Source organism: Agelaius tricolor, unplaced genomic scaffold (genome assembly GCF_023055355.1).
Source record: "Agelaius tricolor isolate 1412-34295 unplaced genomic scaffold, bAgeTri1.0.p SCAF_1, whole genome shotgun sequence".
Lineage (NCBI taxonomy): Eukaryota > Metazoa > Chordata > Aves > Passeriformes > Icteridae > Agelaius > Agelaius tricolor.
The window spans coordinates 7,738,723-7,755,427 of record NW_027269261.1 but is presented as its reverse complement, the minus strand read 5'-3'; the positions used below and the strand labels follow the sequence as shown (position 1 = coordinate 7,755,427).

The 16,705-nt window shown below is 40.5% G+C and overlaps 1 protein-coding gene across 7 annotated transcripts in view; it reads right to left on the bottom strand.

The window, feature by feature from the left end:
• Window positions 1-1,005: 1,005 nt before the first annotated feature.
• The window catches only part of ENAH (ENAH actin regulator), a 93,495-nt gene continuing 77,795 nt past the window's right edge, over window positions 1,006-16,705 (bottom strand). For all 7 annotated transcript variants that reach the window (XM_071421964.1, XM_071421975.1, XM_071421989.1 and 4 more), the window contains 8 exons: window positions 16,397-16,704; window positions 15,404-15,543; window positions 14,974-15,028; window positions 14,626-14,674; window positions 12,457-12,523; window positions 6,520-6,598; window positions 5,204-5,261; window positions 1,006-4,064 (listed from right to left, as the gene is read on the bottom strand). In XM_071421964.1, the coding sequence (XP_071278065.1) occupies window positions 4,027-4,064; window positions 5,204-5,261; window positions 6,520-6,598; window positions 12,457-12,523; window positions 14,626-14,674; window positions 14,974-15,028; window positions 15,404-15,543; window positions 16,397-16,704 (794 nt within the window). In that variant the 3' untranslated portion in view covers window positions 1,006-4,026. The remainder of the gene's footprint in view (window positions 4,065-5,203; window positions 5,262-6,519; window positions 6,599-12,456; window positions 12,524-14,625; window positions 14,675-14,973; window positions 15,029-15,403; window positions 15,544-16,396; window position 16,705) is intronic.

Sequence of the window (16,705 nt, the reverse complement as noted above, 5' to 3'; positions counted from 1 at the left end):
GGTAAAAAAACAGTTGAGGGAAAATTTTTCTTGCTTCCCATCTTGGTCACCTACTGAAAACCAAGGGAATCTTCTTGATTTTGCATTTTCTTTGTATGACTAGATGTAAAAGACATTGGCAAGTAATATTCAGCACTGGAACTGAGCCAAACTGAACATTTTGAGAAGAGCCCATGGCAATCCCCACTTTGATCAACCAGTGACATCTCCCTACCTTTTAATAAACAACTTTAAAAAGCAGCTACCATCCATCTCTTGACACCAATGGACTGAGCTGGTAACACTGTTAGGACATTTAAATCAGAAATGTTTACACCTGGTGCCTAAACACTGCCCCAGGAACAGCAGACCATTTCAGAATCTAGTGATAATTTTATTTTAAAAACCCCAAACCTTTATAACTCACTGAGGTTGGTGCCAAACTTGGCACTGGGACCAAGGTTTGCCAAACAACAGCAGCAGTGAAGTACAGCCTCAGGATGTCAAGTTAAGGACATTTGAGCAGCTCTGCTCAGGATTCTGCTGTAAGATAAATTGAGGAAACTGTCCTTAGTGCACAGAAACCTCTAATGATCTGCCATGGTAGATCATTGCTTTATTACCAGTACTGAAAATAAGTCATGAACATAAAAGCAGCGAGAGAAAAAGTCAGACTGGCTGCAATTATTTCCCTCCCAGTCTTTCCTTCTCCCTCCATGTTCTCCACGGATACAGAGGCCAAAGTGTGTATATGGCATGTGAGAATGTAAATCACATCATACATTTGAAATTAATTTTAATTTATGTACAGCAGTCACTGTTCATGGATGTACACAGTCCCTGCAGTTACATTCTTTATAAGGTTAAAGTCTTCACTGTTCTCTACTGGATCTTCTGATGGAGAAACAGAAAGGAGAGGTGGAATCAAGGAGTAAGGAATGATCACAGTCATTAAAAATCTGGGGACTTTGAGCAGTAAATCTCAGAGAGTCTTCTATGAGGTTCCAGAAATAAATGGTGGCAACGTGTATATATTGCAATTTTATTTCATTCGCTCAAACAAAACGTTAGCATGTAAGAAATTTAAAATGACACAATATGATAAAAATAGCAGAGAATGAACTGAGAAACTAAAAAGAAGGTAAACCTAAATGCATGAAAAGTCAACATTCATTAGTGAACAGCTTCAGTCTTTGATTGACACTTGGTAACTTTAAAACAAGGAACTGGAAATCATTGTGACTGTCTGAAGAGATTTCAGCACCAGCACTAAGGGTTTTACATTCAGTTGGTTTGCGGTTGACTCGGGAGCCACTCGTCTCTAGTGCAGGTTTATCACAGGTCAGATCACAGTGTTGAGGAAAGCAACGCCCTCCTGGCATTAGGAAGGATCCCTTAAACTGCCCTCAGCTTAAGACATCCATTGTACAAAAGCACAGAACCACCACAATATGGTTTTTAAAGGACTTAGTCACCGGAAAGCAAAGTAATCGAAGCTTCTGCAGTTCATTTTCAATACTGAAATCTCTGGAAACGGTGCGACTGTCAGTAGGTCAGGAAATGTCTACAGTAATCTTTAATTCAATCCAATTTCCTGGAAAGAACCAGTTCTGCAGGTTGGGATTACAGAAAATATGTATGTAGAAGCAGCACAAAAAGACAACATCTGTTCCTTTTTCTTTTAAACAGAAATCATGTTAATTGTAGACCAAGGCACAAAACGTTTAGTGCATAAGCCAGTTCCTTGCACAATCTAGAAGTTCAGCCTTTAATTTTGGACCACTTATAGCCATCCATGCTATTCCACTGTGTAACTCCTGAACCCTCCTAGAAACGAATCAAACGTGATTTCTGACAAGGGTAAACATCCTTACTGCTCCAAAAGTCTGTGTAAAACAAAAAGCTACATCAACAAAGATGAAAATGCCTCCTCTTGTTTTGAGAAAAACAGTACTTGACAAGCTTACTATGGATTTTTTTCTTTTTAATGCCTTCAATAAATGCATGCAGAAAAGTGATGTTGTTTCTCCTCTTTATTAAAAAAAATAATAAAAAAAATTAATAAATGGAGTTAGGCAATATTTCCACTGTCATCTTCCCTTAGAATCTGAACCTAAAAAGGATCAGGCAATGTTTGAATGGGAAAAAGATTTCCTAGTGAAGCCTTTCTGAAGCTGTTGAGTGCTGTTTTGCTTTGGTGTTCAGCACTCTGGACTGTCTGTTATTGAAAGCATCTGTGCCACGAATGGAGCTGCCTGTACTTGTAAGCAAATCTCTCCACAAGTTGTAAGTAAACTTTTCTTCTGGATCAGCACAGATTCCAAAGCAAACGGGGCTTGGAAAAGTGGATAGTGCAAGGAAAAAAGGGAAGATTTTGATCCATATTTTTTGTTCAAAGCACTACAAAGCCAATTTGCAGAATTTCTATTCCACTGAACTTTACCACATTAAAAAACAAAATTAAAAAAATAAAATTTACACTCATAAGACTGAAAACCCTGGGAAAGAGAGAGGTATCACCTCACCTCCCCTAAAAATGACTCTCAAACTGTTGAGCAAAACCAATAGCATCTCACTGCTATTTTTCAGGGTTTGTCTCGTGTGGAGCTGTGGGGGGTTTTTGTTGGCTTTGAGTTTTTTTGGAAAGGAGGGTGGCAGAGAAATTAGGAGGAGAAGGGGCCATTTACTGTGACCTGCTGGTTCTCAGGTAACTCCTGCTCTTCTGTTTCATTAAACAACCAAAACAAATGGAGTCTCAGAAAAGAGTGAAGCAGAGGGTCATGGTGAAAAGGTGAAGGACAATGCACTTACACAGGGGCATCCTCAGCAAGTCAGATGCCTACAACGTTTTTTCTCTCACCGAGAAACGAGTTTGGTTCACCTGGGAGTTTCAGAACCATTACTGGAAGTTATTACTGAATTTCAAATAGAAAACTGAAAAAAGATACAAAAGGATCAAGTACCTGGTTCCATTAACATGGTTACTGATAAAAGTCATGTTTTCCTCATTATTACACATGCATGTAAGATGAAGAAAAAGTGTAGAAAGTAATAAAAATGTGTCACCTTCCCCCTCCCTCTTCCCACATCTTCCTGGGCATAAATTAAGCCTTACAAATGAAAAGGCTACTCTGTGACATGCAATTTTTCTTTTAATTAAAAAGCTGGCTGTGTTGTGTTACATTACAAAATGTCCACATGCATAAATCTAAAAAAAGCCCCAAAATCTACTGTAAATCTACAACATACTAATGATTTACATTTGACTGCTGATTCGCTTTATGTCGAAGTCTTAGATTTGGTAAAGCATCGTAACAATGTAGGAAGGCATCTACATCTTTAAACTCTGGACTGTATTTGCTTTTTTTCTTTTTTTAAATTTTCCTAGAAAATTGCATGAAGGCTAACTAGAGAGGCTTCCTATCATAAAATTCCAAAATCTTGATATGTCATCACCGTCTAGGTCACCCTCACTTACAAATATTGCCCTTTCAAAGCACGTGTCTCCAATTGCTCCTTGTCTCGTGAACCGAACTTCTACACATCTGATCTTTTAAATTACTCATGGAAATATCAGATATGATAGGAAGACAAACCTGAGATACATTTGAAGTACAACAGTATAACTTGCTAACTCCTTCATTAATAAAGAAAACCTCTCTGAAAAGCCTTCCCAAGCTTTTCCCTGTTGTTGTTAGTTTTTTTTTTTGTCTCAACAACAAATTCTGAAACGTGTGCAATTTTATCTTGACATGAGTAGACTTCAAAGCACTGTGATCTTGTCTGATAGATGTAGGAATTTCTGCATAATCATTACAGTAACTTTAAGAGTCTTTTCCACCCTGCTGTAAAGGTCAGAAAAAAGCTGCAAACTAGGAGGGGAATAGCATTATCACCAGAGTGATGTGTCTGAAGCTTTTCAGAATAGGTTGTTTCTCCCTCCTTCCAAGTGTCTGTCTGTCTGTCTCCGTTTTCTTCTACCAGCTCACAAAACGTAGTCAGTTTTATATCAAGTTAAAGAGTCACATCGGCTTAGTACGAGTCTTTCTATGCAGTATTGGACTTGCTGAGTTCCTGCCTGATAGCTGCAGAGAGACAGAGACAGGGTTAGCAGATCAAATACAGGATTCTTTACTTTAGGACAGCAAGCTGGAACACACAAGTGATCCCTCAAAGCAGGCTCACCCTGCTCTCACAACGTGAAGAACCAGCACCTAAGGCAGCCCCATGTGGCTTCAGGCAAGTGGCATTATCAACCAGGCACTGCCTTTTTTATTCCTGTAAAATTTATGTTGAAATCTTAATTTTTAGTTCCCACCTCCAGCAAGCCTGTGGGAAACACTACCATTGGGGTTTTCAATGAGTGTAAGTATGGACTCATTTATTTTATTTATTTAAGAGCAGCCCCAGGGGCCTGTTTGCACTCTATTGGTCTAAAAGGCCGTGGTACAACACAGCACAAACAAAATAAGGGGAAAAGCACTACATTCTCCTTTGTCCCAAACCAGCCAGTTCTTTCTACATCAGTTGATGACATTCAATATTTTATCAGCAGTGCTATTAGATTAATATGACTTTTTTTCCTCCCCATACTTTGTTTGGGTACATTCCACAAAGCCAAAAAGAACAAAAGGCCCACCAAGGTAGTAAATAATACACAGAATTTTGCCTAATTCCTGACAGGTGAACCTTTAGGATTATGTTTTCTCAATGATTTCCCTTAAGTACAGAAGACTACATAGGAAAATAGCTTCTGTTAAAATAAAAATAAAAACTGTGAGACTTCTTTTCTTTGAACCATACGTTACAGACCAAAGAGGTAACTGAAAGCTAGAAGCTTTCATTAAAATTCTTTCAAATTCTCTTCTAAATATTTCTAGTTTTGAAATACATACCTCAGCAGCTCTGGATTATTTAAAAATAACCCACCTACCACCACATGATATAAAGGATAACTTCAAATCACTCAAATACAGCATCACTTCAACCACTCTTAAAAGACACATTGGTGTCAACATTCTACTAAAACAAAACCCCCAGGAGGGAAATCCCTGAAGCACATCAACTGGAACAGGTCTGGCACCAGTGCTTTGCCATCAGACAAAGAACAAAGCTACTTTTACCAATAAATCACTCTCAGGCTACCAATACATTGCATTTACATTTTAAAGCACCTGCAGCTACTCTAAAACTGAGCAGCATCAGTGAACAGAGCAATACTTACCATCAATGAGTTCTTCCTTTAATTTCGTTAACTCCTTCCTCATTTCATCTAAAATATCCTAAAATGTGTCAGAGCAGAAATAACAGATTAGTTTTAGCAAACTGTAAATTTCTGTGGAGAGAAATCCAGAATTATCCCACTACAATTCTTCCCACTACAAAAATATCCCACTACAATTAATCCTTAACCCTTCTGAGAAGCATAACCCACTCCTCAGCTTCCAAGTTAATCCTCAAAACCTGAGGCATCCCTAGAACATTATTAGTGCAGCTACAATACAGAAAAAACAGTCCCTAGAAGTGCCACAAATTGATTCCTGTAGAATTTATGAGAGGAGAAGGGATAAGAATGAGAAAGCTTTGCTACAGGTGAAATGTGATGTGGAATGCAAAGAAAGGAGCTCACTAAACACCACAAGCCAAAGAAATATTTCAAGGGAACAAAAAAAAAAAAAAAGAAAAAGGTAATCAAGGTATCAAGATCCCAATCCCAGTGGAATGTGATGGAATGAAGAGAACAGAGAGAAGTGCTGTCCCTGCTTGCTGTTTTTTCCACCCTTTTCTCCAAGCTCCTCCAGAACCACTCCCCAGGCCAGAAGCCACTCTAGAACTGTTGAACCAGGACCCAATCCAGAACCAACCAAAACTGATCCATAAACCAAGCTGAAGCCAACTACCACTGTGTGGGGAGATGGTCTAGAAGCAACTAAAAGTTGCTACCAAAGTAGAAGTGGCTCTAGAATTACCCACTGAGCTGCAGCCTGCACCAGAATCTCTCTCCCCACTTGGGGATGATTGATCCAACCACCACCTGGAGATGCTTCACTTCCAACTCCACATCTCCCACAAGATTCCTCTGCTCTTCAACTGGAGAGCTGCACAAAATGCAGCATCCCTGGGTGCTCTTCCACCACCAAACTTGTGACCACAGGTGCTGACATCTGACATTAAAACATGGTGGTACTGCTAGAGCTGCCCCAAGAGCTTGGTGTTTGCTTGGAAACAGAGAAGAGAAGGAAAGGTTTTCCAGGCAAACTGATTTCCCAGTTCCATTTATAATGTCAACACCATCCTGTGAGTGCTGCCTCATGCAAAAGCAGCAACTTTGTGAGAAACTAACAGGGCTGTCTAAGCCTCCATCCTACAGCTCCAGCTCCTAAGAACACTGACACATGCCTGGGCAAAAATAAAGACTAGTAATTACTAAATCATTAAAACTTTGCAACTAACAAAACAGTTTAAAATTCAGTATTGGACAGCTGCAAGTTCTTATATCCAACTTCCACAGCAACCTTTTTTAAAGCATTATCCACATACCTGCTTCAATCTGTCATAATCTAGACCTTCTGACTGTACTCCGTTGGCACTGGGCTGTCCTGTTGGTGTAGATTTTGGTCTGCAGCACAAAAACACATCCAGGAGTTACTGGCTGCTCATTATTACAGGATACATAAGAGATTCCCCCATCAAGATTGCTGACATTTGTCTAACAAAAACATAGTAAAAAAAATCAGAATGGAAAACAAAAACTGTTGGGAGTGGGAGGGTGGGAAAAATCAAGCAGACCCAAAATACCACACAGAATAGAAAGCAACACCCAAGAATGTTTTCCACGCACTGGAAATATTAATTACCGTAAGAGTTATTAGTTCAAAACAAGAACTTTCAAAGCAGCAGACAGATTTCACTGTCAGTGGTTTCTGATTTCTTCATAATGGGCATGAAAAGCTGAATGCCTTCCAATGTCAAGCTCTTTCCTTTTGTAACTGCCTGCTCATTCAAAAGAGGGTCTGTCTCCCAAGGAAGCACTCCCACTAACTAATGACTGCATGCTGATGCTGACTGTGCTGAGCAATCACCCTGGGGCATTTTCAACACTTGACAGACCCAAGCAATGTTATCCAACTCCTCTGCAACCTCAATTAGTCCATCAGTTGCTTTCTAAAGCTACTGAAAGCAAATAATGTAACAGCAGCAAGATTTATCTTTATTTATGATAACTGAGAGGAAGTTCTAATGTTTTGGATTATGTCATATTTCATGTTTGCTTATGAAATACTCTCTTTTAGACATCAAAAACTTGCTTACCCAGATCACCTTGCATTTTAAACACAGATTCCAAGAGAAGGGGTTTTTCCTGCCTTTCCACTTCTCTTTCCTGATCCCCTCTTTAATTTAAGGGGTAATTCAGACTCATGGACTTCCAGAGCTGTGAGCAGAGACAGAGCCTGGATGTTCACAGCAGGAATACCAAAGAGTTCTCCCAAGAGGGAGGAATGTTCTGCTGTTCTTAAATACATTTTACACCTTGGCTAACATTCTCCCTCCTTCACCTATAAAACTTCAAGCCAAAAAGAAGCTGTGGATAAAATTCCTGACAATTCATCTCAAGGGGTTTCCCTGATGTTTAGAATTATCACAGTATGCTAATTTTAAGGAAGGGCAGAGAATAAAGGAGACTAAGCTGGGTCCTATTTCATTGCCCTTGTATGTGGCATTTCTGAACAAAATAGCCTGGCCTACACTCAGTGTGTCCCTTCAAAATTCCTACATAGGAGAAATTCATTCAGCACTGCATTTTTCTGCATTTGTTACATGAGGGTGCAGACAGATTTACTGCCACAAAGGTGGATAAAAATGAAAAAAAGACTTTACTTCTTCGTTTGTTTTACAAAATCACTGCCTTGAGCTTTCATGCACCTTCCCTTACAAGACAGGAGTTTATCCATAAGGAAATTATCTTATTCTGCTGGTTTTGTTCAGTAAGAGCTGAATGAACCTCACACTAGGCTGTCCTGTTGGCTTTTACAACCTGACAGGACTGTGTTCTGACTTGCTAACTGGAGAAGAACACTCCAAGTGTGATTCCCACAGAAAAGGGTGCACACATCAAAATGTTGGTTTGATACTTGTTCTTCCCTGAGGATCACAGACCTCAGCTGTCCCAGCTGTAAAGAATTAAGTCCACACAGCTTAAATGTAAGTTCCCAGAGAGAAATTGCTAATTACTGTTCTTGAAACACACCAAAATTAAACACACAATCCACTGAGTAAGACAGAAGATGAAATATTGAGTAACTTGATAGTGAAAGCAGCTGGAAAATAGAATTCACCTTGCAACCACCAGAGAACCTACAGTGTGCACTGATGCTATGAAGGCAAACCACAGTTTAGGATCTTTTACAGAACTGTTTACATGTTACAGTGCTCAGTTCACTAGGGAAGAATTCCTTGCTCAAAAACACTCATCAGCTGAGATCTTTGGCCATTGCTGATTCATCAGGTACCTGGTATTTAAGGAGTTACGTGCAGTTTACACCTGAAATTGTGAGCCCTGACCTACTCCAGGCAGAACACTGATTTTTCCAGGTAGTTCATATATAATTTATGATAATTTCCATTGACTGTAGTTCTGTTCCCATACACTGTGGCATGACAGCATTTATCCAACACGACTGAAAAAAATCCTCTTAAATGCAGCTCCTGGCAATTGGTAACAGTCACCCAGTACCTGCCTTAATGGAAAAACCCAATCAATAGCATGCTTTATTTTTTTTTTAATTACTTATGAGTTCAATGTACTAATAAGATGACTTCAAAGAAAAGCTCTATACAAACTGACTGCTTCCTTTTCTTCATATCTTTGGAACAGAAGGTCAGTTTTACCCACCATAACTATATTATCTACTGCTTCTATCTGTTAAAAACCTCCACAGGAAAGCTTCTTTATGAACACTGCCCCTCAATCTTGACAATGTGCTCACTTTTTGCTTTCCAAAATGCAATTCATTCTTAATTCAAACACTGAAATACCATAATTAGCAAAACAGATCATTTCTAATCTCAGGAAAATCTAGCTGCGTTCCTCCCCAAGTGATGCTAATGGTTTTTTTTCCCTTTTTCAGCTTGAATGCAGCTGTCATTTAGGCAAACATTAACTATTGAAATTGAGTGAATGCCAACATCCCAACGTGGCTGAAGAGCTCTCCCGTGTGGTTTTTCATAGCATTGCCTGACAGTCCCTAACACACCTTCAACCAAGCATGCAAAGGAAAGATCTTACCCATGCCAACATGCAGAATACAGCACCCAAGATAAGTAGCTAAAAGGGGAACTTTTCATACAAAAAGATTAAGTAATCACCACAACGAGTGCCTTCATGAGGAAAAAAGCTGGAATTTGACTCAGTAATTCTGAGAGGCTCTGGAACAACATTTACCTCTGGAAAGCTCTCAAAGCCTGAAGGGTTTCAATGTCAGCACTTTATGACCACTAGAGAGTGAAACTTAAGATCTCCAGCAAAAAATACACATGATGTTAACCAACTTGTGAATGTGTTCCAAGTAGAAATATTAATTTATGTTTTAAAAGTCTTTAATGAAATGCAGGTGTAAAAACACACCCAGAAAATTAATTCCTGTTCCTCTGTATCTAAACTTACAGTTTTGAAAACCTGCTTCTTAAAACACTGCAAATGGTCCACTAAATCCTGGCATATTCAACAGGAATTTGTACCTTTGCAGGTGGAGACTGCCAGCAAACCAGTATTTTCTATGAATTCATACCTGGTTCTTAAGCCACCTCAATTTGCCTTTGACACCATCTGCTTTTAACCAGTCCAAAAATGGGCTCAACTGGACAAACAAAATGTGGGGGAGGAACCTGCTGGTGCATGTGGTGATTACCAACCCATGTAGAAAAAGTCCAACCCTGAACTGGTCAAAGGGGTTGTTAGGAAGTCTCAAATCCCAACAGGATGATACCTGTTTAATGAATCATAGAACCTGTTTTCAGAAGCAAGCAGATTTTTCCATGGAGATTCCCGTCTATTAGGGGGAGAAACACTACCTTTAAAAGCTATTATAGGTTCTTCATTTTGTTCACTTTTAGCACCTTAAACACCATGGGGTTTCAGTAGATTCAAGAGTTCTACTTGCCATGTTTCAGGAAATATTAAAAACCCACAGCTTCAGCCTTTTCTGTTTGCTCCAAAAAGCAGAGGCCTGATTTTAGACAGGACACTAACTTGTTTTCAAATACTTATAACATTCTCTCTGGATAACAACAGCTTCATCCTGTATCTCTGGGGAAGCTCTGAAGAGAAAATTTTGCTGACTTGGCAGTTTCTTAAGTGTGCTTTGCTTAATCCCTGTGTGTGACTCACATGCTCTCCCTGCAGAGGTCAGGTGAAAGCAATCCTCACATCCTACCAGGTGAAAACAAATCCCCTCCTGGCTGACACAGTGTTAGTGTCTCAAACTGCAGCTCCCCTTGACTAAACAAGGCTAGCTGAACAAGCTGCTTGCTGAGAGAGACTTGGCAAATGGAGAGAGCTAAGAGAAATACAAGGGTAGTCAAGAGAGACTTCTTCTAACAGCTTCTCCTTGGATGAAATTTTCCTCATCCTGGCAGAGAAAGCCATCAACACTGACTAGAAAATTGTATCAGCAGGCCTGAAGTATGGGCTATGGCACCTTCCAACAGGTTATGACAGCACTGGGAAAGAAAATTGACATTAAATAAACACAGAATTCCTATTTTGGATTAGAGTATACAGCCAGGGAAGCTCATATCAAGTTAAATTCTATCTGCATTATCCACTGGATGAATGAAGACAAAAGCTTGATGGAGAGAGTGCCCCAATAAATCTAAGAGAGATCTTAAAAATCCTCTGTACTCCTCTAGGTCAGAAAACATTTTTAAACAGACCTCAGCAACCTCTGAATTTCATCAGCTGGAAAAAGATCAGAGAAACTGGAAGCATGAAACAGTTTACAAAAACCTACTGTAGAATCCAGACTTCAGAACATCCCAGACTCCCCAAAAGAGTCAGATATTGAGAGTTGCCCTCCTTACTAATCCCTTTACCCTATGGATAAGCAATTTGAGAAAAGTATCTACAGCCAAAGGGCCAGGTCAGCACCTGTCTCACACAATATGAACTCTAAAATGCTCTTTAGGACTCTTTACACCAATTATTTCTGTGACAAGCTCCCCCTCAATGCCACCTTTTGAAGCAGATGAAAATATCAGCACAAGGGACCTTGGTCAAAGCAGGTCAGAGCTACTGGGGAGAAGGGGGAGAGGGCAGGGAAAGCCAAGGCCAAAGGTGATGCAGGATTTTGTTCCACTGCCAGGGGGGCAGAGGGAATATCACCACCCATGGCACCTGCTGCTTGACAAAAAACACAGCAAGCAACCAGAACCAAGGCTGCACACACCTCAAACTCCTGGATTTATTCTAAAATAAGAGATACTTCCTTCACAAGAGAGTGTTTAGTGCTGCATTTTAGAACTGAAGACCCCAAGGGCAATCTGAAATGCAAGTGAGGCCACTCACAGAACAACTCTTTTTTAATAATCTGATCACCAAATCTTCTCTAGCTGTGCCCAACAGCCAGATTTTCATGAGAATTCAAGTAATTTCAAACACAGCATTCCCAAGTTGAACATGTTCCTCTTGCTTTCTCTCATGTTTCTCTTGCTTTCTCTCAAGAAATTCAAGGAACTTCCTCAGAATATATCAGGGGTCAGAACACTTGAACCTCTGTGTACAATACACAGGAATTCTAAATGAACAAGCCTTCTGCCTAAAGCAAATTACAATCAAATATATATCCAAAAACTTGCTAAAGTAGCCATTTCACTTGCTGAAAATGCCTTTCAAAACACTGCCTGCCTACCAGAGTTCCAGCTGACAAGTTATCAAAGACTGGTAGATGCACTGAAGGATGTAAAACATTTCTATACTTCTTTAGGATGGACTTTCTTAGACTGGTGTGAGAGCTACTGAAAATTGTCACAGAATCAAATCTTACCAAGATAACTGAAATATCCACAAAGGCACTCTGTGAGTGGCAGAGAAATAGAAAGAACATCTATTCTCTAGATTTACTACTGAACATGTGAACTGCAGCACTGAATTTGGTTTCACCTTGCTGGAAATTTCAGACTTCAAATAAAAAATTAAACATTGCTGTAGGCAAATATAGACCTTATTAATTCAGGTTACACACCAAAAATTGTTAAAAGAAACTTTTTTGGGTAAAACTTTTGATTTTATTGTCAAAAATTTCCCTTATTAGCATTCTCCTAAAGTAACTCTTCATTCCTACTTAAAACTACTAAAAGCAGTTTCACAGCAGCAATTTTAAACTCATGAAGATGATCTTTACTATTCTAGTCCAGTATCTTTAGCAGCATGTGCAACAGTAACAAATGTAAGGAAAAGCAGCTGGTACAAAAGGGGAGTACCTGGAAATAACAGGTGACTTGCTTCCATTCACTGTATTTGTCCTTTCCCAAGGCTTTCTTGTTAGTTCTGGAAAACAGAGTGAGGAGATGAAAAACTGTTTTTTTCTATCCACTGTGTAATTTATGTGAGGAAACTTCAAGCATCTGGCAACTCAAGTCAGCTGCTTGGTGTTTTGCTCTTTTTATTACATTCAGCTTCCCCTTGTACTAATCTGTGAATGCATCAAATGAGAGCATCTTGAAGTGTCACTGGTCTCCCAGACCCTGTAAATGCCATTTGATTCCTAATCTAGCTGGGAGAAGGTCTGCCTGTACTTTATAGGCATTGGATTTATTTCTAGGTATTTATAGGTACTGGATGGCTTCAGCTGTGAACCATGGAACTGTGTAACCAGTCAGCTGCAAACACTTGAGGAATAGGTTTCTATTCTATTTCTATTCTATTCTATTCGGAGTTTTCTTAAACTCTTCATGATAGAAAATTAATTCAGTGCCAGTTTCAGTGAAGTGCCAGCAGATACAACCTGACACAACCAGAGTATCCTTTCAGCAACAAGAAAGAAGGTTCATTCCTTACAACCTGCACAAGGTCAAACAGCCTTTCTGTAGTGTGGATTGTTATTAATTGCCATCATTAATTACTCAGGACTTCAGTGTGCCAGTGATCTTATCAGTCTTCACTTCAGATTTGGAGTTTGTTTGGCGTGCTCCCTTTCTTTCATATTGCTTAGCTCTGCTAAGCTGGGCAAGCAGAGAGGCAGAAAGGCCCTTTCAGAGTCTCTTACTGACCAGAAAATTCCCTGGGATGCAGCTGGATACTGAGAATATCTAAATTGCAACAGTCTGCCAGCACAGTCTGTAACCCAGCCAAGTGCAGGCTACTTATGCTAATAATAAGCCTTAAACTTAATTTTATACACCAGTTTTCAGGACTTCTCCTGCCACAGGAGTTATTTTAGTAGGATTTTAGCTATATCTGTGAAACTGGGAAACTTCTGCTATGCAGTTTCCTCAAGGATGCCAAGCATTCCTCTTAAAACACTTTAAAGACCTGTTTCAGCAATGAGGCTCAGCATTACCAGAGCATCTCACAGCAAGAAACAAAGAAAACTTTCTCAACTGAAAAGGAATGGTCAAATTCTGAATGCATCTGACATTTTGAACAGGTTTGGTGAGGCTTCTTATCATCACCAATTAAAGAAACCAGTTCCAGAGGTTTTATTTTCCCTCTTTTTGGGCCTATATTATCAGAAGTGTTCCAAAAGCAGTCATTTTCCCAAGGTTAATGTCCTTTCTGTTTAACAGAATGCATTTAACAAAATGAAGCAGACTCTTGTAAAACAAGAGGAAAAAAAAAGGAGATGTGTGTGAAAACCTTGATTTGTGTGATGTCATTTATTTCCCTGCAGTCTGACTCCTCTAGATGAGTGCCTGTATCTCAGGACTAAATTTGCCAGTTATTTCCATCTGGACACACAACTCCTAGCACTCCTTTTTATTCCCCAGCCAGGTTTTGTTCACACCACAGCAGTGGTTTTCAATATTAAAGGCCTGCACATCATCAAGTGGTTGAATCATCTGGAGGAGAAGTGCATACATGGGCAAGCAATCAGCAGAGGGAGCTGGACAGGCTGAAAGTTGGTGTATTCATTCTCCAGTTATTTCCTTTCTGCTTCCACTGCCTTTTGGGGTGACAGACTGCAGTGTTAAATGGCACAGCCCCCCCTTTTGCAGGTCTGTACTGAGAGGTGCTCAGGGAAACTGGGGGTACAACAAGGGACTACTAAAGGACAGGAAAACAAAGTCCTGAGTGTCTCTTGAGGGACAATAATTTACAATATTTTACATCTGCATGCTGACAATACCTCTTGGCCACCTGCAGAATGTGTAAGTTTTCCTTACTCACTGTGTTGGCTACACAGCTCCAAACACTGCCCCTTCAGCAGAGGGATCATGGGCTAAGAATTTCAGCACTCTGCATTTATATTCTTTATTCACTTATGGTCATTTTATCCATCATCTTCTGAACCAGGACCCATTCTACAGTAAAACCCCAGGCTGTAATCATGGGAGAAGAGGCATGCTCCAAAATTCAGCAGAGGTGACTGAGATTTGTCACTAGATTTTAGCATTACAAAGACCCAGAGTTCACAAACCTGAGCTACTTACCAGGTGTGCTTGTTGAAGAAACCTTAGAAGATGAAGACTCTGATTCTTCCTGATTAAAATGGAGAAGAGAGGGAATAGGGAGAGAGGAGGGAAGGAGAAAAATAATCTTTATAATCTGTTAGATTCACAAGAAACAATCTCAACTGTTTAAATATTTCAGTTTTTATATAAATATATTTAAAATGGCTCTGCACAACTGTATATAGAAAATGAGCAAGCACTTCACAGAGGAGTGGTTATATGTATATTTTATACAGTAAATTATAAATAATCCCTTGTACACCACTGGAATCTCTCTGCTAATCCTTGTATTGAGTAATGTGAATCAGATAAAATTTCTCAACTCACAGCTTTATCTTCTTTCTGCTCTGGTTCTGTTGATCCCTTTTCAGCAATTCTTCTCCTGTAAGCAGAGACAAAAGTTACCAAGCTCATCATGGCTTTAAGATGGAAGAATGTTGTTTACTGCAATTAAAGACTTACACAGCCTCATGAAAAATAGTGTTTTAAGAAGTACTTTCAAAACACCTTCAAAGGCAAAGCCCTCCTGCCAAAGCAACTGTGCAATTTGAAGTCTGCATGCACTCCCTAACTGCTGCACAAAGGCTTACACAGAAGTACTGGATTACACTCAAATAAAAATGGCTATTCATGAAACATGATCAGCTTCCCAAAGCAACCCCGAGCTGCTCTCCATCTGATCCTCAGCCAGCTGCAAGCCCAAATCCCACCTGTGTGATGACTAAGCAGCTGGAGCAGAGCGGGAACAGCTCCTCACCTCCTGGCCAGCAGGGCACTCATTTCTTCCATCAACCCACTGCCTCCCAAGGGAAGGGGTCCATTTCCACGGCCACCGTCTGTTTTGGATGAAGCAGAGCCTCCTCCTCCTCCTCCACTCGAACTGGAGGAGTCTTCACCCTTCAGAGCACACAAAAAGACAGCAGATGTGTCAACAGAATCAGAGCTGACTTCATGGAACCACCAAAGTTCACGTGCAAGAAAGGCACATATTGTATTTGCTGGGAATGTCCCGACAAAGGCAGGAATGATGAATCTGACTCCATGTTCTCAGAAGGCTAATTTATTACTTTATAATATTATATTATAATAAAGAATACTATACTATACTAAAGAATACAGAAAGGATACTTACTTAATGCTAAAAAGATGATAATGAAAACTTATGACTCTTTCTAGAGCCTTGACACAGCTTGGCCCCAATTGGCCAAAGAGTCAAAACAACTCACACCAGAATCCAATGACTCCAAACACATTCCACATGTGAGCACAACACAGGAGAAGCAAATGAGATAAGAATTTGTTTTCCTTTTCTCTGAGGCTCCTCAGCTTCCCAGGAGAAAAATCCTGGGTGAAGGGATTTTTTCAGAGAATGTGAATGAAACAAAGGTCTTACTTCCATTGAAATGGTGGCTCTTTTGCTCAGGGTATGAGACATTAAAACTGGTAAGATACTGGGCAAGAAAATACTGAATTTCAGCAGGAGAGAAGCATTCTTATCCATTCTTATCCTCTTCTCTGAGGCTTCTCAGCTTCCCAGGAGAGAAATCCTGGGTGAAGGGATTTTTTCAGAGAACGTGAATGCTACAGGCACAAGTGCATAAAGGATGGTATGGGCTGGGAGCACATCCTGTAATGCTTTTTCCTTCATGAACCAAGCCTACCCCAAATGCCTTGATCCTGCTGCTGACCTTGACCAAAGCTTAGAAGCGGGGGGACAGGAAGGTGAAAAAGAAACCAGAGTTCTATTTACCCTTGAGACTTTCCTAAGTTTGGCTCCAGCGAGTGCAGCTGCTAGTCCAGTTAGAGGGCGATTATCCTCGGCCACGAATCCCGCTGAAAAGCCCGAGGCTGGCAGGGGGGGAGCCGGAGGGGGCAGGGGAACGGGAGGGGCTTGGCTGGGCAGCGGAGGAGGCGGCGGCGGCGGCGGGGGCGGCCCCGAAGGTGGCAGGGGAGGAGGTGGTGGAGGGCCAGGAGGAGCTGGGGCTGCTACTGAAGACTGAGCTGGGCCAGGGGGCAGGGGAGGTGGAGGAGGAGGTGCAGGTGGTCCTTGGACAACACC